Below are 24,457 nucleotides of genomic sequence, written 5' to 3' on the forward strand. Positions count from 1 at the left end.
ATGTACATCTTATAACAATCCAATGCAATACAAAAATGTGATAATAAAACATAACTTTAAAATAGGCAGCCTACATCAAAAAGTAACACTCCGCAGCGGAAAGGGGCTCCTGAAGGCTCTGCCCTGCGCGGTCGGAAGCAACGGACGCCGCCGGGGGCCGGAAAGGGCCGGACCCAGGGAGAGGGCTGCTCTCGCACTCGTATCCTTCTTGTGGGGTTCCCACGACAGGCCCCTGGAGGGTCACTATGAGGAAAGGGTGCTGGGCTGGATAGGCCCCTTTGGGCCTGATCCTGCCCCAGTGCTTCCCATGCTCTTATGTCTTTTATTATTAAGTTTATTTTACAACACATACACAGTCATAAAACTAAACATAAAAGTAACAATACACAATCAAAAAACAAGACAAACAAATGAATGAATACAAATAAAACACAATGACATACGGAAACTTACACAGATCAAATGGTCAAGAATGTGTGTGTGTGTGTGTATATATATATATATATATGCTTTCGTAGATTTTCACGGGTACAGGAATGCAGGTTTTGGTGTCTTCGGGTGTCTTCCCGTGTAAGAGTCGGGGTGTCTGTGCGACGTTTCGACGAGGTCTCACTCGTCATCTTCAGGCTGGTGCTTTCGGCTTCTTGTTACTGGAACAGAGCAGAGTCTGGTGTTTGAGTTCCTATAAATACTGTTGAGGGGTGTGGTGTATAGCCTCCAACGTTCTGGGCAGAGAGGAAGTTCCTAGATTAGTGAGCCTTTTCTTCTTTTGTTCCTTAATTACTTGAGGGATATCTTGGGTGATTTCATGAGTGATATTCTGAATACCACTGGGTGGGTCATTAAGTGTAGATTAGTTGCTAAAGCTTTCGTGTCTTGACCTCTTGAGCTTGTGAAGAGTTTTTCTGAGAAGATGGCTGTGCTGCATTTAGTTGTGCTCTGGCTTGGCTTCGTGTATAGGGGCGAGCTGTGATTTTGTGCCTTGTGCCAGCCAGATCTGTGTAGGGATTGCAGGGGGGTGCAGCATCCGGAGGTGCCACTATAGTTTGGCTACTGGATGGAGTCTGTAATATGTCTGTGGAGAGGGTCTGGGTTTGGGTCTGGTGTGGTTGATTGGTGACGGCGTTCTGTGTGCCTATGGTTCTGGTGTCGGTTTTTGTGGGGAGGGCTAATTTCCAGATGTCTGGCAGGCGGGACGTGTCGTCACGCTTGTTCATGTTGTGAGGGTGTTTCTCTATCTCGATGGCTTCCATGATTATTCTCTTGTGGTGATGTTCCATGTTAAAGAGCAATTTGGAATCTGCAAAATTAATTTCGTGTCCTGTTTCTTTCATGTGTTGGAAAAGAGAGGAAGTTTTTTCTTCTTTTTTGACGGCATTCTTGTGTTCTGCGATACGTGCATTTATTCGTCTGTTTTACAGACTCCATCCAGTAGCCAAACTATAGTGGCACCTCCGGATGCTGCACCCCCCACAGCCATCTTCTCAGAAAAACTCTTCACAAGCTCAAGAGGTCAAGACACGAAAGCTTTAGCAACTAATCTACACTTAATGACCCACCCAGTGGTATTCAGAATATCACTCATGAAATCACCCAAGATATCCCTCAAGTAATTAAGGAACAAAAGAAGAAAAGGCTCACTAATCTAGGAACTTCCTCTCTGCCCAGAACGTTGGAGGCTATACACCACACCCCTCAACAGTATTTATAGGAACTCAAACACCAGATTCTGCTCTGTTCCAGTAACAAGAAGCCGAAAGCACCAGCCTGAAGATGACGAGTGAGACCTCGTCGAAACGTCGCACAGACACCCCAACTCTTACACGGGAAGACACCCGAAGACACCATAACCTGCATTCCTGTACCCGTGAAAATCTACGAAAGCATATATATATATATATATATATATATATATATAATTTCAATTCTTCTTTTCTTCCAATTGACTTCCTTTATCCTCAACACGGTTCTCTTTTCGGTTTTGGTAAACTGTTTCCTTCTTAGTTCATTATTACCCCATTTTCTTTCTGTTTTTCTTTCTGCTTTTAGCTTTTATACCAAAATAGAGTGGTACCTCGGGTTACGTACTTAATTCGTTCCAGAGCTCCGTTCTTAACCTGAAACTGCTGTTCTTAACCTGAAGCACCACTTTAGCTAATGGGGCCTCCTGCTGCTGCCGCACCACCCGAGCACGATTTCTGTTCTCACCCTGAAGCAAAGTTCTTAACCTGAAGCACTATTTCTGGGTTAGCAGAGTGTGTAACCTGAAGCGTCTGTAACCTGAAGCGTCTGTAACCCAAGGTACCACTGCATCCCAATTATGATGTACCATAATTGGGACACAGGTGGCGCTGAGGGTTAAACCACAGAGCCTAGAACTTGCCGATCAGAAGGTCGGCGGTTCGAATCCCTGCGAAGGGGTGAGCTCCCGTTGCTCGGTCCCTGCTCCTGCCAACCCAGCAGTTGGAAAGCACATCAAAGTGCAAGTAGATAAATAGGTACAGCTCCGGTGGGAAGGTAAACGGCATTTCCATGCGCTGCTCTGGTTCGCCAGAAGCGGCTTAGTCCTGCTGGCCACCTGACCCAGAAGCTGCACGCTGGCTCCCTCGGCCAGTAAAGCGAGATGAGCGCCGCAACCCCAGAGTTGGCCACGCCTGGACCTAATGGTCAGGGGTCCCTTTACCTTTACCTAAAACATGCCATATTACTTATTACCGGGATTGATTAGAATAGAAATAGCATTTATGGGCAGTACATTCATCTTGTATTTGTATTTGGTTTGAGTAACAGTCTGGAGGCAGAATTAAAGAGAATCAGACCTTGAAGGCCAGCACATGGGAAGCCACACAAAATTTATAATTGGCTATGTAATTGATTTGTGTTTGAATTGGTATTGCTATTTGGTATTAATATAATATGGTGCATATTGGATTTTTGTATAGTCGTACCTCGGGTTACAGATGCTTCGGGTTGCACGATTTCAGGTTGCGCACCACGCTGAACCCAGAAGTACCGGAACGGTTACTTCCGGGTTTTGGTGCATGCGCAGAAGAGCTAAATCACGTTTTGCGCATGCGCAGAAGCGCCGATTGCATCCCGCGCATGCACAGACGCATGGGTCACGGGTTCTGAACGCTGTGGGTTGCGAACGTGCCTCCCGCACGGATCACATTCACAACCTGAGCGTCCACTGTAATTGAAAATAAATAAAAATTATTTAACTAAAAAAAGAAAAGATTGGCAGAGCTGGATGGGGCCCCCGGAGGTCATGCACGAATTGCCGCTAACTGCCGTCCGTTCCTTTCTCCTCAGTGACTTCCTGATCCTCCCAGGCTTCATCGACTTCACGGCGGACGAGGTGGTGAGTTCGAGTTCTGCATGGGGCAGCGCCGTTTGCCGGGTGGGGCTGCCTGAGGGGTCCCAGGGGGCTGAGTCTTTCAGCTGCTCCCCTCTCCCCTTGGTGGGTGTTGCAGGGGGGCTTTTCCCCAGCCGGTCACCTGAGACCCCCCCCCTTTATGAGCTGCAAAGCAGCACAAATATACAAGCCATTCGCTCCCCCCTCTAAAGTCCCCGGCCATCTCTCTTTCCATGTGCGTCACGACGCCCCCTAACCTTTCCCTTCCTTCCCAAAGAAATGAGCCCCCTGGTGTAGGTGTTGGGAATTATTTTGCTCTTCACTCGTTTGCAATATTTTTATGGTTTTACTATATGGTTTTCATGAAATCGTAGAGTTGGACGGGGCCCTCCAGGGGTCATCCAGCCCAACCCCCTCCAATGCAGGAATCTCCACTAAAGCATCCCTGACAAAAGATGCTCATCCAAGCTCTGCTGGAAAACCTCCAAGGAAGGAGAGTCAGGTGGCTCCTTTGTGATTAATAATAATAATAATATACCCTGTCCATCTGGCTGGGTTTCCCCAGCCACTCTGGGCGGCTCCCAACAGAATACTAAAAACTCGATAAAAATATTAAAAACTCGTTAAAATTATTTAAAACTCGATAAAATTATTAAAAACACGATACAAATATTAGAACACGATATTGTTGTACATTCTGTGATCCAGCGGTATATGTTATTTTTTTATATAAATAGGCAAACTTTCTTTTTCTAAAAAAAAGCAGCAACAGGCTTCGAATACACCATAAAAGGGGGGTGGCTTACCTGGCCCCCGCAGGGTTTGCCTTGCGTTCTTGGGGACCCCGCTAGCCTCTCCCCCCCCCGACCTCCAGCTGTGCTGCCCAGGGCTGGGCCCTCAAAACATCTGGGTGGGGGTGCCGGTTTTGGGAGCGCTGGCGTGACGCAGCCTATGCGGGGGCGGGGGGGGGGAGGCTGCCGACCCTGCGGAGATAATCTCGTCAAGGCTAATTAGGCCAAATGGAGTCGGCACCTAATCGGCCGGCCGGGACGGTGAAGGTCAGGCAGCCGGCCGAGGTGAGAAACGCTGGGGGTGGAGCCCTCTCCCTTGAGGTGCTACAGTTCCCAACGGCCCCAGGAAACTAGGATTCTTTGCAAGGGACGAAATGAGAGACATCTCCAGGTCGGAATTCTTCAAGGAATATTTCAAAAGCAGTTGCTGCAATCTCAGTACAGCAGCCACCTTGGAATAACTTCGGTTGATACTATATGTTAAGAAAAATACAGTGGTGCCTCGCAAGACGAAATTAATTCGTTCCGCAAGTTTTTTCTTCTTGCGAGTTTTTCGTCTTGCGAAGCACGGTTTCCCATAGGAATGCATTAAAAATCAATTAATGCATTCCTAGGGAAACCGCTTGCCAGGCTGGCGGTGCGGAGAAGGGCTTTTCTCCCCACCGCAAGCCTTCAGGACAGGTACAGGAACAGAGGGGAAGGTGCGCAGCGCTTCTCCTCTGTTCCCGGGGCTTGCGGTGGGAGGAGGGTTTTTCCTCCCCACCGCCAACATTCAGAACAGCATTCTGAATGTTGGCGGTGGGAAGGAAAACCCTCCTCCCACCCCAAGTCTTCAGGAAAGCCATCCATGCCCGGCGGCGGGAGGAGGCGTCCCCCCCCCCCGCCGGGCATCGGAGCTTCGTTCTGATGTCCGGCGGCGGGAGGAGAAGTTCCCCCCCCCCGCCGGGCATCGGAGCTTCGTTCCGATCCCCAGCAGCGGGAGGAGACGCCCCCCCCCCCGCCGGGCATCGCAGCTTCGTTCTGATGTCCGGCGGCAGGAGGAGGCGTTCCCCCCCCCGCCGGGCATCGGAGCTTCGTTCTGATGTCCGGCGGTGGGAGGAGACGTCCCCCCCCGCTGGGCATCGCAGCTTCGTTCTGATGTCCGGCGGCAGGAGGAGGCGTTCCCCCCCCCGCCGGGCATCGGAGCTTCGTTCTGATGTCCGGCGGCGGGAGGAGACGTCCCCCCCCCCCGCCGGGCATCGCAGCTTCGTTCTGATGTCCGGCGGCAGGAGGAGGCGTTCCCCCCCCCCGCCGGGCATCGGAGCTTCCTTCCGATGCCCGGCGGCGGGAGGAGGTCCGAGGACAGTGGGGAAGACGCGCTGCGCTTCCCCGCTGTCCCGGAGATTTCCCTATGGGCTGTCGTCTTGCGAAGCAAGCCCATAGGGAAATTCGTTTTGCGAAGCGCCTCCAAAACGGAAAACCCTTTCGTCTAGCGGGTTTTCCGTCTTGCGAGGCGTTCGTCTTGCGGGGTACCACTGTAGATAGGAACAGTCTTACTGAACAGGCAGCCCTGTTCAGGGAAGTTTTTAACGTGTGACATTTTATTTTTAGTCTTTGTTTGTTGGAAGCCACTCCGAGTGGCTGGGGTACAAATAATAAATTATTATTATTATTATTATTACTCTTGTAATAATAAAACAGACAAGTTTAATCAATGAGTTTATTAATATGGGGGAAAATTGGACGGGATGGGAAGTCATATGTCTATGGAGAAAATTTATCAGCGGTTCACACGACCTACCAAGGAGAATAACCACACAATTTAAAAAAAAAAAAAGAGTTTCCCCTTTCTTCAAAGCCCAATGGAAACTATTGAGCGCAATGAATTTGACAGAACAGATGAACTTTATCCAGGGATATCGGTTTTTCAAAGTCAGAAAGTCATCAAAAACTTCAGGGAAGTTTTTAATGTGTGACATTTTGATGTATTTTTAATCTTTGTTGGAAGCCGCCCAGAGTGGCTGGGGAAACCAGCCAGATGGGTGGGGTACAAATAATAAATTATTATTATTATTATTATTATTATTATTATTATTATTATTATTGTCATTGACACCCCCTGCACCTCCCTGCCACCCCCTTGCCTCTTGTCACCCCCCGCCAAGGTTCTTGCGCTGCCTTCCAGGGGGCGAGAGCGCCCGCTTGGAGAACCTCTGGTGCCGTGTGTCGCCTGGCCCTCTTGTGTCTCTTTGGGGTTTGGGGGCGCCCTGGGGGTTGGGCCAGATGACCCGTGGGGTCTCTTCCATCCCTCCACCCCCCTCTCCCTCCTTCGCAGGACCTGACGTCAGCCTTGACCCGCAAGATCACCCTCAAGACGCCTCTCATCTCCTCCCCGATGGACACGGTGACCGAGTCGGACATGGCCATTGCGATGGCGGTGAGTGGCCGTCCCCAGAGAGGGAAGGGCCTCCCAGGGGGTGGGGGTGGCCCCCAGCTCTGTTTTCACAACTTCCCCCCAGCAAGAGCCCCGGGGAGGCAGTTTTGCCCGTGGGTCTGGGGCAGTGGGGTCCAAACTTTTTCCAAAGAGGGCCAGATTTGATGAAGTGAAGGGCCAAACAAAGGATTGAAATTGGTGACCTTTGAAGGATTTTACCCCACAGTTGGTTGTTGAGCTTTTTTTAAGTTGGTGAGGTTTATTTTAGGATTTTACCCCAGGAAATAAACTGCCACGGGGGGGGGGGCTGGATTAGACCAACCGGTGGGCTGGATCAGGCCCCCCGAAACAGACTTTGCCTGGGGGCATTCGCACAGACACACAGATTTACTGATATGACGCCCTTTCCATGGTTAAAAGGAGGCTCTGCGTGGGGAGAAAACAGCACCCGGAGCTTTGGAGTGGGGTGGGGAATCGGGGGGGCTGGGACCAGGGAGAATGCAGCCCCTGTGACTTTGTCATCCCCCCCCCATCTCCCCCCTGCAGCTCATGGGCGGCATTGGGATCATCCATCACAACTGCACCCCGGAATTCCAGGCCAACGAGGTCCGGAAAGTCAAGGTGAGCGCCCGGATTTGGGGCTGGCGAAGGGCTCTGTATTGGGGTGGGGACCGAGCCGCAAGGCCAGCCCTGGGGTACTTGGGGGGAGCAGGACCACTCCCCCCCCCCGGCTGGCCAAAAAAGCAAGGAAGGGTTTGTAAGATGATGCCTGGCAGGGAGGAAGCGGGCAGCAGGGGAAAGTTTTTCTCGCCCTCTCTTTTTAAAATTAGGTTTTATAATTTTATATTCAACACAATTATCATAAACACAATTTAAAAATTCACCAACCGCCTTTTCTGATTCTTTAAATATTTGCTCCTTCTGCTTATTTTGTTTACCTTGATTTTAAAAATCTTCCAACTAAATATTCTTATATTCTTACCATTTTTATACTATATCTTTCCAAATTACACCTTATGTTTTGTTGTTTTCCCAATCATTGCTCCTTGACTTACACACTTCCCCCCTTAATTGTGTTTACTCCAACCCCACTAGTGAGTCCGTTTCTTTACAGTATTCCTGTAAGCACATCGTAAACAGTTCCCAGTCTTCTAAAAAGTCTTTATTGTCCTTGTCTCTGAGTTTTCCCATAAGCTTCGCCATTTCGGCGCAGTCCATAAGTTCCGCTTGCCATTCTTCTTTTGCTGGCATCTTGCCATCCCCCCAATTCTGGGCTAGTAAAATCCCTAGCTGCTGTCTTAAAACATCAGAATTTGTGGGCCTCAGATGGATCTGAGTGCTGGAAGGTTCAGGGCAGGTAAAAGAAAGCCCTTTTTCGCGGAGCAGAGTTGAACTGCGGAACTCCTTGCTGAAGGATGGCTTTAAAATAGGATTGGACACATTTATGGAGGATGTGAACTGTGTGCGAGACACATCCTGGAGGAAGGCAAGGTGGGCTTGCAGGTATTTCCTGGTGCCACCCCAGTTTATCCCGGGGGGGGGGGGTCCCTGGCCTTGGATTCTCCTGGCGCAGGAATTGGCAAGGTTTACAATACGATACGATAATCTTTATTGTCATTGTCCCATACAGAACAACGAAATTGGAAAAGAAAAATCTACATAAGACATTCAAAACCAACAAGCCTGCTATCCCAGCTATCCCAACCTGGTTAGCCCCCTAAAAACTCTGATACCCCATTTTTAAATACAGTATACTCACATAAAGACTACCTTAAAGTAAAGGTAAAGGGACCCCTGACCATTAGGTCCAGTCGTGGCCGACTCTGGGGTTGCGGCGCTCATCTCACTTTACTGGCCGAGGGAGCCGGCGTACAGCTTCCGGGTCATGTGGCCAGCAGGACTAAGCCGCTTCTGGCGAACCAGAGCAGCACACGGAAACACCGTTTACCTTCCCGCTGGAGTGGTACCTATTTATCTACTTGCACTGGTGTACTTTCGAACTGCTAGGTTGGCAGGAGCAGGGACCGAGCAACGGGAGCTCACCCTGTTGCGGGGATTCGAACCGCCGAACTTCTGATCAGCAAGTCCTAGGCTCAGTGGTTTAGAGCACAGCACCACCCCCGTTTAAAGACTACCTTGCACTGTGTTTAAAACCAGAATTGCATTTGCGTAGAAACTGTTTCTCGGGCGGCTAGTCCTAGTCTTTATAACCCTGGACCTTCTTCCAGAAGGCAGAAGCTGAAAGAGATAATTTCCGGGGTGCGCACTATCCTGCGCTATCTCTGCAGCTTTCTTATGGCACCTGGAAGCGTAGATTTGATCCAAGGTGGGAAGAGGGCACCCAATTATTCTCTCCTCTCTCTGCAGAAATTTGAGCAGGGCTTCATCACGGACCCGGTGGTGCTGAGCCCTGCGCACACGGTGGGCGACGTCTTTGAGGCCAAGATCCGGCACGGCTTCTCAGGCATTCCGGTCACCGAGACGGGCAAGATGGGCAGCAAGCTGGTGGGCATCGTCACCTCCCGGGACATCGACTTCCTTTCCGAGAAGGATTACAGCATCGCGCTCAGCGAGGTAGGACCCGGGGCGCCCGCCTCCCTTGGCAGCAGCCAAGACGAAAGGGAAGGAATGGCCATAGAGCTGGGAGGGAACCGCAGGGGTCATCCAGTCCGACCCTCTGCAATGTGGGTCTGGGGAAAAGAGGGCACAGCTGCCGAAAAAAGGCTCTCTCTTGAATTTCTGCCACTGCTGTTCACGTCCGCCTTCAATTCGTGGGATGGTCTCCCGTCTCCTGCCCAATTCAAATGCCACCCCTTGTGCCTTCCTCCATCCTCTGAGAAGATTCAGGAAAGAGAAAGAAAGTCTTTCTTCATAATATTAATATTAGAATAATAATTTATTATTTGTACCTCAGCCATCTGACTAGCCATTCTGGGTGGCTTCCCACAAAATATTAAAAACACAATAAAACTTCCCTAAACAGGGTTGCCTTCAGATATCTTCTAAAAGTCAGATAGCTGTTTATTTCCTTGACATCTAGTGGGAGGGCGTTCCACAGGGTAGGTGCCACCACCGAGAAGGCCCTCTGCCTGGTTCCCTGTAGTTTCATGTCTCACAGTGAGGGAACCGCCAGAAGGCCCTCGGACCTGGACCTCAGGATCCAGGCTGAGCGATGGGGGTGGAGACGCTCCTTCAGGTCTACTGGGCTGAGGCCATTTAGGGCTTTCAAGGTCAGCACCAACACTTTGAATTGTGCTCAGAAACGGACTGGGAGCCACTGTAGGTCTTTCAAGACCAGTGTTATGTGGTCCTGGCGAACGCTCCCAGTCCCCAGTCTGGCTGCCACATTCTGAATCATAGAATCCTAGAGTTGGAAGAGACCACAAGGGCCATCGAGTCCAACCCCCTGCCAAGCAGGAAACACCATCAGAGCACTCCTGACATATGGTTGTCAAGCCTCTGCTTAAAGACCTCCAAAGTAGGAGACTCCACCACACTCCTTGGTAGCAAATTCCACTGTCAAACAGCTCTTACTGTCAGGAAGTTCTTCCTAATGTTTAGGTGGAATCTTCTTTCTTGTAGTTTGGATCCATTGCTCCGTGTGCGCTTCTCTGGAGCAGCAGAAAACAACCTTTCTCCCTCCTCTATGTGACATCCTTTTACATATTTGAACATGGCTATCATATTAGTTGCAGTGTGTTGGGAGATGCATAGGGAAGTTTCTCAAACTATACCTGGAATGGAGGCACGGCACATCGTCCAACTGTGAAATTCCCTCCCACTTGAGGCCGTGAGAGGAAGGTCAGGCATGATCACTTTGATGTGCTTTTGAACTGCTAGGTTGGCAGGAGCAGGGACCGAGCAACGGGAGCTCACCCCGTCATTGCGGGGATTCGAACCGCCAACCTTCGGATCGGCAAGCCCAAGAGGCTCAGTGGTTTAGGTCACAGTGCCACCCGCATCCAGGAGGTCTAGAGGCACCCCCAAAATGCCCGGTCCCAGTTTTCCTGGGGTGGCCAAACTGGCTCTGTGTGTGTGTGTGTGTGTGTGTCTGTTTGGGGCCAGTTCACCCGAGTCTGCCCCCTTTCCTGCCCCCCACGCAGGTCATGACGAAGCGCAATGACCTGGTGGTGGCCCCTGCCGGAGTCACGCTGAAAGAAGCCAACGAGATCCTTCAGAGGAGCAAAAAAGGTATGCGGGGGGTGGGGGGTAACCCTTTCCCCCCATGGACCCCTAAGACTGGCGTTGCTCTGCAGAACCTCCACCCCCTGGGGCAGTCTACCTTTGGGTACCAGGCAGTCGGGAGCCAGAGTCAGGCCCACTTGCGGTTCTCCCTCCTGGTTGGCCGCTGCCAGAGCAGGGTGCTGGACGGTTTTTTATATATATAATATTTTTTATTAATTTTAACATATAAATTATAAAATGTACCACAAAACTTATCACTTATACAATGTTTTTGGACTTCCATCAGCACCTCTGATGATCCACCGTTTTAACCACTTCTTATGCATTTCTTAACTTTATATTGCCTTTACATCTCTTAACAAATCCTCCTCCCCCTTCTCCATTTTTACAATACTTCTAATAATACGCCTCACAAAACTTCTTGCAACCCAACAACGTCGTCTGTTCTTCACAATTACTTTTCAAATAGTCCGTAAATTTACTCCAGTCTTCCGTGAATTTCTGGTCTTGCCGGTTTCAAATCCTTCCTTTTAGTTTATCTAATTCTGCATAGTCCATTAACTTCACCCTCCATTCTTCAATCGTCGGTAACTCTTCTTGGTTCCAATAATTTTTGGGCCAATAATATTCTTGCTGCTGTTATTGCATATCAAAAGAGCTTACATTCCTTTCTATTTATGTCACGCCCCACAACGCCCAATAAAAATGCTTCTTTATAAATGTATATTCCAACATTTTTTTCATTATATATCATCTCCCAGAAGCATTTCACCTTTTTACATTCCCACCACATGTGATAAAATGTTCCCTCTTTTTCTGGGTGCTGGGCGGTTTTGGGGCCCCTTGGGCCCAATCCAGCCGCCAGGCTCTCAGCCGCCCTGCCTCCCTCTGCCCTCCTCCGCGCAGGGAAGCTGCCGATCGTGAATGACGTGGACGAGCTGGTGGCCATCATCGCCCGCACGGACCTGAAGAAGAACCGCGACTACCCTCTGGCCTCCAAAGACTCCCGGAAGCAGCTGCTGTGCGGGGCGGCCATTGGCACCCGGGAAGACGACAAGTACCGCCTGGACCTCCTCATGCAGGCGGGCGTCGACGTGGTCGTGCTGGTGGGTGCCCGCCTCGTCTGGCCGGAGGGCTGTGGCTCCGGGGGCAAGGGTGGTCCTCTGTGCTGAATTTGCAGAGGCGCTTTTTCGGAAGGGCTGGCTCCCCCGTCCGCCAGCATCCTGGTTTTGCGCTTGGAAAATAAAACGATTACAGTGGCGCCTTGGTTCTCAAACGCCTTGGAGCCCAAACACTGCAAACCCGGAAGTCAGTGTTCCAGTTTGCGAACTTCATTTGGAAGCTGAACATGCTCCATTTTGAGTGCCACACTTAGGTTTTGAGTCGAAACAAAACAAAACAAAACAAATTAAATTAAAAAATTCCTTCCAACAGCACCTTAGAGACAAACGAAGTTAGTTTTTGGTATGAGCTTTTGTGTGCATGCACACTTCTTCAGATAATTTCCACTTTGAGTGTTACGCTGAGGTCTGGCTCTTTTTGCTATTTATTTTGCGTTTTTTGTCTTTGCGGCTCTTTTTTGTTTCGTTTTTGCGACTGTGTGGAACCCAGTTCAGCTCCTGACGGACTGATTGTGTGACTGCAATACATTGTTTATTGCTTTCATTTTATGGATCAAGGGTCTTGTTAGATAGTAAAATTCATGTTCAACGGCTGTTTTGGGGGTTGTTTCTAAAAATCTGGAACGGATTAATCCATTTTGCATTGCTTCCTATGGGAAAGCGCGCCTTGGTTTTGGAACGCTTTGGTTTTCGAAAGGACTTCTGGAACGGATTACCATATATACTTGAGTATAAGCCAACCCGAATATAAGCCGAGGCACCTAATTTTAGCACAAAAAAACTGGGGAAATAAGCCGAGGGGGGCTTTTTCAGCATAAAAAATATGCTGAAAAAGTTGGCTTATGCTCGAGTATATACAGTAAGTTTGAGAACCAAGGTACTGCTGTAGCTGCCTTTGCAAATTGGTGGCAGCCTATGAAATGTTAGTTATATGCACCTCCCAGGAGCTGGATGGGGGTGGGCCTGATTCTGCCCTTCTCCCATTCAACCCCCACCACAGCCCTGCGAGGTGCGCTGGGCGGAGGAAGGCGGCGTCTGGCCTCCGAGGCCCAGTGGGGATTCGAACCCTCGTAGAATCCTAGAACGGTAGAGTTTGGAGGGACCCCCAAAGGCCATCCAGACCAACCCCCCCCCCGCAATGTGGGAATGTTAACAGGCTCCTTTCTTCTCTTTCCTCCCGCCCCCCCCAACTGCCAAAAAAAGGACTCATCTCAGGGAAACTCCGTCTATCAGATCGGCATGATCCACTACATCAAACACAAATACCCGGATCTCCAGGTCATTGGGGGAAATGGTGAGTATCTGGATGGCCTTGGCAGGGGGACAGGATCCCCCCCCCCCGAACATTGTTCTCCCCCCCCTTGGGGTGGTTGGGTGGGGAGTTTCAGCCGAGGTAATGAAGCCTGTTTTGTTTTGCTCGTTGGTCAAATTTCTGGAGGGGCGGGGGAAATAAAGGAGGAAATCGAAACAGAGAGGTTCAGCTGCGATCCTGTTTACTCGCGAGTAAGCCCCAGGGACTTCAGTGGGGTTTGCTTCTGAAAATAAGGATAATAATTTTATTTTTATTTTTTTATGGTTATACATTCAGATACATATTTTTTCCTTTTCCCCCCAAATCAGTAAAACTTTATTCTATTTCCATTCTTCGCCGTTAACAGAGAAATTGGAGAAAGCAGTGTTTGTTTTACAAAGATAATGCATCTCCCAGAGAAGAAAAACCCTAAATTGAGAATAGAGGTAACATGGGGGGGAAACCCACAATACTGCCCTCTATTCAAAGAAAATAACTCCTAATCTTTTTGGTTACTTAGACCAATCATTATACTTTTTCATTCTTTACCATACCTTCCAAGTTATACAATATATAATATAAGCATCTCTTTTTAATTACATATTTTTACCTATGATTTCCCTCCGCCTTAGCTCAGCTAAGGTATTATAAATATTGTTTGCGTATCCCCCCTTAACCATCTTTCCATATTTTATCCTTAACTTTACAAACTTCAGTCAACACATATTGTTACTATGGTTTCTGAACGACATTTTGCCATACATTCTTCCACACATTCCCATTCTTTCTTCAGTGTCAGGTCCGATTGGAATCTGATAGCTGCTAGAATACCAATAGCTAAAAATGGGAAAGGGGACATTGTCCCCTCAATAGCAGAGCAGCAAAACAAACCTTGTGGATTTATAGAGCTGGCCATATGTTTATTATTTCTATTCCCTAGCCGCTTCTGAGTAGACCTGCAAGCGTAGAGCTGGGCAGGGACACCCCAAAGGCCATCTAGCCCAACCCCCCCCAGCCGGCCAGGTATTTCACAGGTGCCTTTGCTTTCTCCCCTATTGGATGCACAGTGGTGACAGCAGCGCAAGCCAAGAACCTCATCGACGCTGGCGTGGATGCCCTCCGGGTGGGCATGGGCTGTGGCTCCATCTGCATCACACAGGAAGGTGAGTCCCGGCTGGGAGCGGGTTCGAAGGTTACCGAGAGAGGGAGGGAAGCTCCCAAACGCTGCGCCCTTTGAAAATATATATACTGTATTTTTCACTCTATAAGACGCACCTTTTCTCTCCTAAAAAGCACAGGGAAATGTGTGTGCGTCTTATGGAGCGAAGGCAGGCTGCGCAGCTTTCGCAGAAGCCAGAACAGCAAGAGGGATCGCTGCGCAGGGATCCCTCTTGCTGTTCTGGCTTCTGGGATCAAGAATATTTTTTTTCTTGTTTTCCTCCTCGAAAAACTAGGCGCGTCTTATGGTCTGGTGCGTCTTATAGAGCGAAAAATACTATCTTGGCTATCTATATTTACAATTTTGTCATCACCACAGCCATTTTAGTTGTAATGTTTAATATTTAATATTAACATTTAATGCTGTACTGTTTTAACACTTGATTGGGAGCCGCCCAGAGTAGCTGGGGAAACTCAGCCAGATGGGCGGGGTATGAATAATAAATTATTATTATTATTATTATTATTATTATTATTATTATTATTATTATTTTGCTTCAAAAAAACCAAAATATAATATAGATCCCCAAACCACCCCCCACCATGACTTTCTGGTTTTTGGGCATATTATCTCTCCCTGCTTATTGGTTATTTCATATTCTTTAATTTTTAAAAAAATATATATTATTATTCTCCTATCCTTTTAACGTGGTGTTTCTATTTCTGCATTTGTTTTGTTAATTGCAAGTGTTTAATCAAACCCCGCAAGTGAGTCCATTTCTTTATGTTGATTCTGCAGATAGGACATAAACGGTTCCCAGTCTTTCTTAAACTCTCTGTTGTCTTTGTCTCAAAGCCTTTCCATTCATTTTGCCATTTCCACGTATTATTCCATCGCTTTCCCCTGCCATTCCTCTTTGGTTGGTATTTCAGCGCTCTTCCATCTTTGCGCTGGCAAGATCCTAGCCGCAGCTGTAGCACATACCAGCTAGACTGGTGAATGGGAGCAACCACCAAGACCATATAACACCGGTCTTGAAAGACTTACATTGGCTCCCAGTATGTTTCCAAGCACAATTTGGTTGATGCTGACCTTGAAAGCCCTAAATGGCCTCAAGGACCCAGTAGACCTGAAGGAGAGTCTCCACCCCCATCGTTCTTCCCGGACACTGAGGTCCAGCGCTGAGGGCCTTCTGGCGGTTCCCTCCCTGCAAGAAGCCAAGTTACAGGGAACCAGGCAGAGGGCCTTCTCGGTAGTGGCACCCGCCCTGTGGAAAGCCCTCCCACCAGATGTCAAAGAGAAAAACAACTACCAAACTTTTAGAAGACATCTGAAGGCAGCCCTGTTCAGGGAAGCTTTTAATGTTATTGTATTTTAGTGTTCTGTTGGAAGCTGCCCAGAGTGGCTGGGAAACCCAGCCAGATGGACGGGGTATAAATAAATTATTATTATTATTATTATTATTACATGAGCGGTTTTTTCTCCAGCTGGACCCTTTCTTCATAGCTCCATCCTGTAAGCCCCAGATCCTATTTCCGTTCCCAGGGGTAAGGCAATAAAAAGAGGCCACCTCTGAGCATATGCAGAGGGCAGTTCCTTCAAGGCCAAGCAGCCTCCTGGGATTTGGGGAGTCTCAGATGTTTCCCTTCCTGCTTCTCCCTTCCGCATAACCTGAGCTTGCTTCTTTCCTTCTCCCTCCCCGCCCCCTTCCCTTTCGTGTCGTGTCTCTAAATACAACTAAATCACTATTTAAACCGCACACCCTGGCAGCTCAGAATTTCGGGGTTCTCCGGGAGGCTGGCCCCCTGGCAGTGACGGCCCCTCTTCCTTTTCTCTCTCCTGGCCAGTGATGGCATGCGGCCGGCCCCAGGGGACAGCGGTCTATAAAGTGGCAGAGTACGCCCGCAGGTTCGGCGTACCGGTCATTGCCGACGGCGGGATCCAAACCGTGGGCCACGTGGTCAAGGCGCTTTCTTTGGGAGCCTCGACAGGTGAGCTGGGAATCCTGTCGCCATCACCATCACCATTAATAACATTATTATTATTAATAATAATAATAATAAAATGCATGCTGGTGCCCTCTTCCTCCTCTGGCTGAGCAGCTAAGCAGGGAAGGAGTTGACGCCTCGCTCTGTGTCTCCGTCGCTGATGCTTGTTGATTTTTTATTTTTAACAATTCATAATAGAAAACTTAATGTAAATGGGAAAAAGAGGCAAAAACAGCTACAGAAGAGAAAGGGAAAGAGAAGAGAAGGAAGCAGGAAAGGAAAAAGAAGTCGTTAAAAAGAGGACTTCTGATTTTCCATCTGCCGGTTGTTTAAGACATTCAGTCTATGACAACATTCATCTTCTCTGCTATCTGTTAATTGATTTTTCTTTTACGTCCAGGTGTCTCAAAGGCATTCATTTCCTTTTCTCATGGAAAATCCAAGAGGGGTTCCCAAATTAGGTTTATTCTCGACAAATGTCAGGCATGTTTTTTCTTTAATGTCCCCTTGGCCCCCAGTGATTCCTACCCCCAGGCCTCCAGATTGGGAATTCGTAAATTCTCCTGTCCGTGTTAATTCTCTCCACTGCGTATCCCCAGAATATTCCGTCGTTCTTATCTTGTTCTGTATCCTTGAATCTGTGCCGTAGCTGTCAATGTTTTCCCTTTTTTAAAGGGAAATTTCCTTATTCCGAATAGGATTCCTCACAAGGGAGGGGAAAAGTTGACAGCTATGATCCGTGCCCTGCTCAGTCTCTTCCAGTCCTGGTCCCTGTTGCATTCCCATCTCCCCTGGAGGTTTTTGAGCATGGACGGCCATCTGTCATGGCTGCACTAGCTGAGAAGGGGGTCAGACTGGATGACCCTTGGTGGTCCCTTCCAGCCGTAGGACAGCACTGCCCACCAGTTTTTCCAGTCCTCTTTCTGAGCTGTCCTGGTTGGTGTCCCCACCGCCTCCTGCAGTGGGGAGTCCCCCAGCTCCGCCCTGTGCTTGGGCTCCCCCCATGCGCTCTGGCCCTGATCCCCCTTTCTCCCTCTCCCCCAGTGATGATGGGCTCCCTGCTGGCCGCCACCACGGAGGCCCCCGGCGAATACTTCTTTTCGGACGGGGTCCGGCTGAAGAAGTACCGGGGGATGGGCTCCCTCGACGCCATGGAGAAGAGCAGCAGCAGCCAGAAGCGCTACTTCAGGTACAGAGCGGGGGCACCTGGGATAAGGGGGGGCCGCACTCCTTCCTTGGCTTTGCGCAGGCCGGACACGGGCGCATGCAAAGGGGTAGCAGCTTCGCAACACATCGTTGGACATTACATACCCTTTGATTTCCGATTCAGCTCATCATACTTTTTATACCTTACTAATCTATACGCAAGGGACGCGGGTGGCGCTGTGGTCTATACCACTGAGCCTAGGGCTTACCAATCAGAAGGTTGGCGGTTCGAATCCCCACAATGACGGTGTGAGCTCCTGTTGCTCGGTCCCTGCTCCTGCCAACCTAGCAGTTCGAAAGTACGCCAGTGCAAGTAGATAAATAGGTACCACTCCAGCAGGAAGGTAAATGGTGTTTCCGTGCGCTGCTCTGGTTCGCCAGAAGTGGCTTAGCCATGCTGGCCACATGACCCAGAAGCTGTACGCTGGCTCCCTTGGCCAATAAAGCAAGATGAGCGCTGCAACCCCAGAGTCGGTCACGACTGGACCTAATGGTCAGGGGTCCCTTTACCTTTAATCTCTATGCACTTCATTATTATTCTTTTCTGTTACTTATCAAGATTTTTTTTTTGCTTTTATAATTTCCTTAAACTTCAAGATTCAATCCAAATCTGTCAGGAGATTTGTGTTATCACAGTTCTTTCAAATATATTCTTTGAATATTGTCCAATCTTTACTGGCTTTCTGGTTAGAGTTTCCTCTTCGTCTCCCAGTCCTCTTCGCAAGTTCTAAATATTCTATCATCTTCGCTTGCCAGTCCATTTTTGTCAGGATTAAGTCGCCTTCCCAGTTTTTTTGCTAATCCTTGCCCCTGCGGGTGCATACATAAAAAGGGTAGCTTTTTTTGTATATCAGTGGGCACCATGCCTAATGAAAAGGCTTTAGGTTTAGTTTTTTAAAAACGAGAATTTAAAGATCTTTTTGAGTTCATTATAAATTATGTCCCCAAATTTTTGTATAAGAATTAGTACAAAAGAGACCTCCCAGAATTCTCATAGGACCATAGAAGATCAGCGTACACAGTTGGGCCTGATGAGCATTTACTACTGTCCCCAACCCAACTCCTGCGGAAAGCCATCGAAATCAGATTTTAATTCTGTCCTGATTTGTTTCTAAGAGGTGATTTAATTATTGTTTGATTTTATATCAATGTTTATATTGGATGTTAGCCGCCCTGAGCCTATTCTTGGCCGGGGAGGTCCAGATACAAATAAAAGTTATTATTATTTTTTTTTATTATATTTGTATATACTGCCCCATCCCCACAGGTCTCAGGGCAGCTATAATGGCCGCCAGTGTGGCGTTGTGATGTGTTTGGGGTTTCCTTCCTGCATAACGCTTGGATTTGGCTTAAACCCGTGATACACAGAAGGGGGCAAGGCAAGGGTGCCCCCCCCCTTGACTTTGGCCCTGGGTTACTTCCGGGTTTCGGTGCTCACGCATGCGCAGAAGCACTAAATCATGGTTTGCGTATGTGCAGAAGCGCTGAATCGCAACCTGCACGTGTGCAGGCGTGCCCCTGCAGGTTGTGAACGTGCCTCCTGCACGGATCATGTTCGCAACCCGTGGACACTGTACTTAGCAATTGATAGGTATTTTTATTCTTCCAAATTTTTTGGTTTTACTGTTTTCTTCTTTTCTTTCTCTCTCTCTTTTCTCTCTTTTTCTTTTTTCTTTCTCCCCCTCCTTTTCTCTCTCTCTCTCTCTTCATTTATTCTCTGTAATGTTACCATATTTATATTCATATTTACATAGTTAGTTTAGATCTTACGACAATTTTATTATGTGCATTGTAAACATTATTCCAATCTAAGAATATCCCATGTCAGACAAGCTCATTTTTTTCTCTTTTGATTCCCGGCCCCCTTGTATGTGTGGAAATTCTGCAAAAAAATAAAATAATATAATAAAAAAGGAATTTGGTACGTTAGCAGGTTTTCAGATTAGACATCAGATGGTTTGATGGATGGGAAGAGAAAATGTGGTTTGGTGGGGCTCTGGAGACGGGGACAGGTGACCCACGCAGCGTCTCCTCCTTCCTTTTCAGCGAGGGAGACAAGGTCAAGGTGGCGCAAGGCGTCTCCGGCTCCATCCAGGACAAGGGCTCCATCCAGAAGTTCGTGCCCTACCTGATCGCTGGCATCCAGCATGGCTGCCAAGACATTGGCGCAAAGAGCCTCTCCATCCTGCGGTGAGTCCCTGGGGTGCCCTCTCTCTCCTCTCAGGGGGGTGCGGGACCAGGGCCGGATTCAGGCTGGATGCGGCCCTCAGCTCCTGAAGGTAAGGGGGCCCTTTCTATGTCCAGCTGTCCTTTGTCCACAACAAACGGTCCCGGTTTTCTGTGTCGAATAAATGCTATACAGTATGTTCACTGATGGACCTCGTAGGTATCTCAAGCCATTGGCACATCACAGAATAGGTATTTTATCAAAGTAATTGTTGGACTGAAATACAATTAAGAAGAAATACAGTCATACCTCGGGTTGAATGTGCTTCAGGTTGAGCGCTTTCGGGTTGCGCTCCGTGGCAACCCAGAAGTAATGGAGCGCGTTACTTCCGGGTTTCGCCGCTCACGCATGCGCAGACGCTCAAAATGACATCACGCACATGCGCAGACGCGGCAAAACACGACCCGCGCATGCACAGACGCAGAGTCGCATCTTAGGTTCTATTCAGGATGCGAACGGGGCTCCAGAATGGATCCCGTTCGCATCCCGAGGTACCTCTGTATATTAATAGTGAAATACAATTAAGAAGAAGTATATTAATCATGAAATGATTATTAAGCTCAAACTTAAAATGATTTTTTATTCATCACGAACTTAACAATGCAAACACATTGGCATTGGGCAATGACAAAAGTTCCTTTAGAAACACAATTTACAAAGACTCATAGTTAGCCTCTCGAAACTTGCTATAACATGAAATAATAATAGCAAACCAGTGATATTTTAGGGAGCAGGCAGCGCCCATTACTTACATCATAGGAGCCGACACAACACAAAACACGGTGGCTGTATGTAGGTTTTATTTTATTAGCTTTTTTATCTTATATTTTGGAAATGTACTTCCAGTTGTTTTTGTCCTTTGATTTTTTGGGGGGCCCCAAGAGAGTGGGGCTCTAAACTAGAGCTTGTTTAGCTTATACGTAAATCCAGCACTGTGTGGGACGCAGTCTCCCCGCAGCCCCCTGCGTTGCAGTTGCCGCTCCTTCAGAAGTGAGGGGATGCGCTAGTGGCCACTGATTGCCTTCGTACCCCATAAATTACTCCAGTCTTCTTTTAAAGCCACCCAGGTTAGTTGCCGTCGCTGGCTTCTGCAATAGGGAGTTCCAAAGATTAGCTCTGCGCTGTAAGGGGAGAGATGGCCCCTCTCCCTGACTCTGGCACGGGAAACTTGGAGGAGGGTTGACCAGGAGGGTGAATGGGGGATGCCAGGCCCCTCGCTGTGGGGTGGCTGCTCAAGCGCCGTAGGGAGAGCGCCTTCTGCCTCTTGGCGGGCTTCCCTTGAAATCTCACAACATTTTGGCAACGTTATTTTCCTTTCCGCGCAGAAGCTGGGCGGAAGGTGGGAATAAACGCAGCTTTTTCTCAGCTGCCAACGCCAACCCAGCTGTCGCCCGTGCGACTCAGAGGAAACTACGTAAATGGTGTTCCGCTGGGGAGGCAGCTTACGAGCCGCTTCTGCGTTTTTAAAATCGCACCGACTCCTAGTTATTTCGGTTTGGTTATTTATAGATGGTTTTCCTTCCTTCCTTCCTTCCAACTGGATTTCCAAGAGAAGAAGAATCCCACAAAATATCCCTTAAGCCAGGCCTAGGCAAACTCCGGCCCTCCAGATGTTTTGAGACTACAATTCCCATCATCCCTGACCACTGGTCCTGTTAGATAGGGATGATGGGAATTGTAGTTCCAAAACATCTGGAGGGCCGGGGCTTGTCTATGCCTGCCTTAAGCCAACTCTGCCAAAAAGAGAACAAGCGTCCTGGAGACTTTAGCTGAGATTCCCACATTGAAGGGGGTTCGACTAGGGTCCCTTTCGACTGAGATTCTATGATTCTGTTAAGAATTGCATCGGTGAGCCCCCTGGGTGCTGGAGATTTTGCTGGATCAGGCCCGTCTTGTCCAGCCTACTGTTCCCGCAGCGGCTGACCGGATGCCCCAAATGGAAAAACCCGCCAGCAGGATTCGAATGCAAAGCCACTGAGGGTCAGAATGCGAGAGGGGCCTTCGAAAGTCTCCAGGGCTGGCGGCCGGTCTGTCACAGATGGACCAGGCTGTCTCTTTTTAGTTTTCCAAATTGTCTTGGGACCACAGTTCCCAGCATCCCTGACCACTGGTCCTAGAGATGATGGGAGCTGTAGTCCACCAACCGCTGGAGATCCGCGTTTCGGGTACCCTGGCTTGAAGGGAAAGCGAGCAAGAGGCAAGCGGAACAGCTGCTTCTAAAACGATGGAGGCCCTTCTCGCGCAAAGCGTGGCGGAACTGCGGAACTCCCTGCCACTGGAGGAAAGGGTGATGGATGGCTTCTAGCCGAGCTGGCTCTGCCCTGCCTCCGTGGTTAAAGACGGGGTGGTTTAGCTGTCTGGGTTTGACCAGGTGGGTCCAGGGAGTGACTGTGGCTTCCTGTTGGTGGGGGAAGTGGTGCCCAATGGTTAGAGCTGTTGCACAGTAGAAGAGGGGCTGAGCTGGGGTGGTTGGGGGGGTGCGCGCGGCAGCCTCCTCTTCACTGGGGCTGGCCGGGGACACTAGTCAAATCCTGAGCAGGGGTGGGGTGGACTAGATGCCCCCTGAAGACCCCCCCTTCTGCCTCAGACACTTAGCCTTGCATCTCCTTTGCAGGTCCATGATGTACTCCGGTGAACTGAAGTTTGAGAAGCGGACGATGTCGGCCCAGATCGAGGGGGGCGTCCACGGCCTGCACTCGTGAGTAACCCCCCCTTCCACCCCCCCTGAAAATCCATCGCCATCTGGGCCTCCCACCCCCTTTCTGCTTTCCCCGGTGCTGCCCTCGCCTCTGTTCCTGCTCTCAAACCTCCTTCCTGCCTGAGCACAGACACCCCCCCAAAGGACTCTCCTGCCCCCCCACCCCACCCCCATTTCAAGGGCTTGTCTAGGGAGAGAAGGGGCCACCCCACGGCCTACCCCAGGCTTCTTGGAGGGCGGCCTCGGGGAGAGAGGCCAGCTGCTCCCCCAGCTTCTCAGAAGGTGGGTGTTCATTTTTGGGGGGGTGTCATTTCCTCCCTCCAACCTCTTCTTGCGTTGCAGTGGGTTGGACTAGATGCCCTTCAGGTGTCCATGGCTAAAACCATCTGGGGCTTTCAAGGTCAGTCCCCACACTTTGAATTAGGCTTGGAAACATACTGGGAGCCGATGAAGATGCATTATGTGGTCCCAACTATACAGTGGTCCCTTGGTTCTCGGACGGCTTAGTAGTCATAGAATCATAGAATCATAGAATCCTAGAGTTGGAAGAGACCACAAGGGCCATCGAGTCCAACCCCCTGCCAAGCAGGAAACACCATCAGAGCACTCCTGACATATGGTTGTCAAGCCTCTGCTTAAAGACCTCCAAAGTAGGAGACTCCACCACACTCCTTGGCAGCAAATTCCACTGTCAAACAGCTCTCACTGTCAGGAAGTTCTTCCTAATGTTTAGGTGGAATCTTCTTTCTTGTAGTTTGGATCCGTTGCTCTGTGTTCGCTTCTCTGGAGCAGCAGAAAACAACCTTTCTCCCTCCTCTATGTGACATCCTTTTCTATATTTGAACATGGCTATCATATCACCCCTTAACCTCCTCTTCTCCAGGCTAAGCATGCCCAGCTCCCTTAGCCGTTCCTCATAAGGCATCGGAAGTAAATGTTCCGGTTTGCAAACCTTTTTCAGAAGCTGAACGTGCTCCGTTTTGAGTGCCACGCTGAGGTCTGTTTTTGCTCTGCAGTAGATTGTTTATTGCTTTCGTTTTAATAATAATAATAATAATAATAATTTATACTCTCCCCTCCCCAGCCAAGACTGGACTCAGGGCGGCTAACACCAAATATAAAAACAATTGATTGAACCACAGCTTAAAAAAACAAGATTAAAATACAACATTAAAACATTAAAATGCAGCCTCATTTCAGTGCAAAAATCAAGGGAACGGCTATAGGCTAGTTAAAACCATGGATTCGAGCGGGAGAGCTCTACTGAGGCTGCTACTCCCGTCGCCATCTTGGAAGGGAAGTCAGTGGATCAATGGTCTTCTTAGATAGTAAAATTCATGTTAAATTGCTGTTTCGGGGGTTGTTTTTAAAAGTCTGGAACGAATTAATCCATTTTGCATTGCTTTCTATGGGAAAGCACGCCTCGGTTTTGGAACGCTTTGCTTTTGGAACGGACTTCCGGAACGGATTAAGTTTGAGAACCAAGGAACCGCTGTATTGTAGAGCTGGAATGGATCGCAAGAGTTTTCTAGCCCAAGAAGCGCAGGGGGCCATCCTGCGGCCATTTGAGCCAGGCTCCACCACTGAGAACCCAAAGGAGGGCAACCTTTTCTCCCTGGGCAAGCAGGATCCGAGCCCAAGAGCCCTTTCCCCTTTGGTTTCCAGCAACTGGGACACAGGAGCAGGGCTGCCTCTCATCCGTATATGGACTTGTCCAATAGTTTAATGCCATCGCGGTCTCCTGTGGCAGGGAGTTCCGCAGGTCGGCTCTGCGGTGTGCGAAGGGTTTTCTGCGATCTGCCCTGAACCTTCTGACCAGATCGGGGACAGGTTGGTTCCTTGGAGGTGTGGGGGGGGTGGGTCCCCCAGGACCAAACTCTGCCCGCACAGGAGCGAATCTGGGGCCAAGGCCCACCCCATCTTCCAACCCCCCGCACTGCAGGGATGAGGACAGGAGGGGGGGCTCTCAGGCTAGGGAGGTGAGGCACCCGCTTGCTTCATGGGGTTTAGCGTAAGGGTGGCG

General features: G+C 49.2%; 1 protein-coding gene across 4 annotated transcripts in view; it reads left to right on the forward strand.

Annotated features, from left to right (window-relative positions):
* The window catches only part of IMPDH1 (inosine monophosphate dehydrogenase 1), a 61,580-nt gene that overhangs the window by 32,174 nt on the left and 4,949 nt on the right, over positions 1–24,457 (forward strand). For all 4 annotated transcript variants that reach the window (XM_082239054.1, XM_082239056.1, XM_082239053.1 and 1 more), the window contains exons 3-14: positions 3,313–3,361; positions 6,461–6,562; positions 7,106–7,180; positions 8,927–9,133; positions 10,663–10,750; positions 11,651–11,850; positions 13,069–13,159; positions 14,224–14,319; positions 16,163–16,306; positions 17,348–17,492; positions 19,556–19,699; positions 22,351–22,434. In XM_082239054.1, the coding sequence (XP_082095180.1) occupies positions 3,313–3,361; positions 6,461–6,562; positions 7,106–7,180; positions 8,927–9,133; positions 10,663–10,750; positions 11,651–11,850; positions 13,069–13,159; positions 14,224–14,319; positions 16,163–16,306; positions 17,348–17,492; positions 19,556–19,699; positions 22,351–22,434 (1,425 nt within the window). The remainder of the gene's footprint in view (positions 1–3,312; positions 3,362–6,460; positions 6,563–7,105; positions 7,181–8,926; positions 9,134–10,662; positions 10,751–11,650; positions 11,851–13,068; positions 13,160–14,223; positions 14,320–16,162; positions 16,307–17,347; positions 17,493–19,555; positions 19,700–22,350; positions 22,435–24,457) is intronic.

The sequence above is a fragment of the Podarcis vaucheri genome (genome assembly GCF_965113315.1).
Source record: "Podarcis vaucheri genome assembly, chromosome: 10".
Classification (NCBI taxonomy): Eukaryota; Metazoa; Chordata; class Lepidosauria; order Squamata; family Lacertidae; genus Podarcis; species Podarcis vaucheri.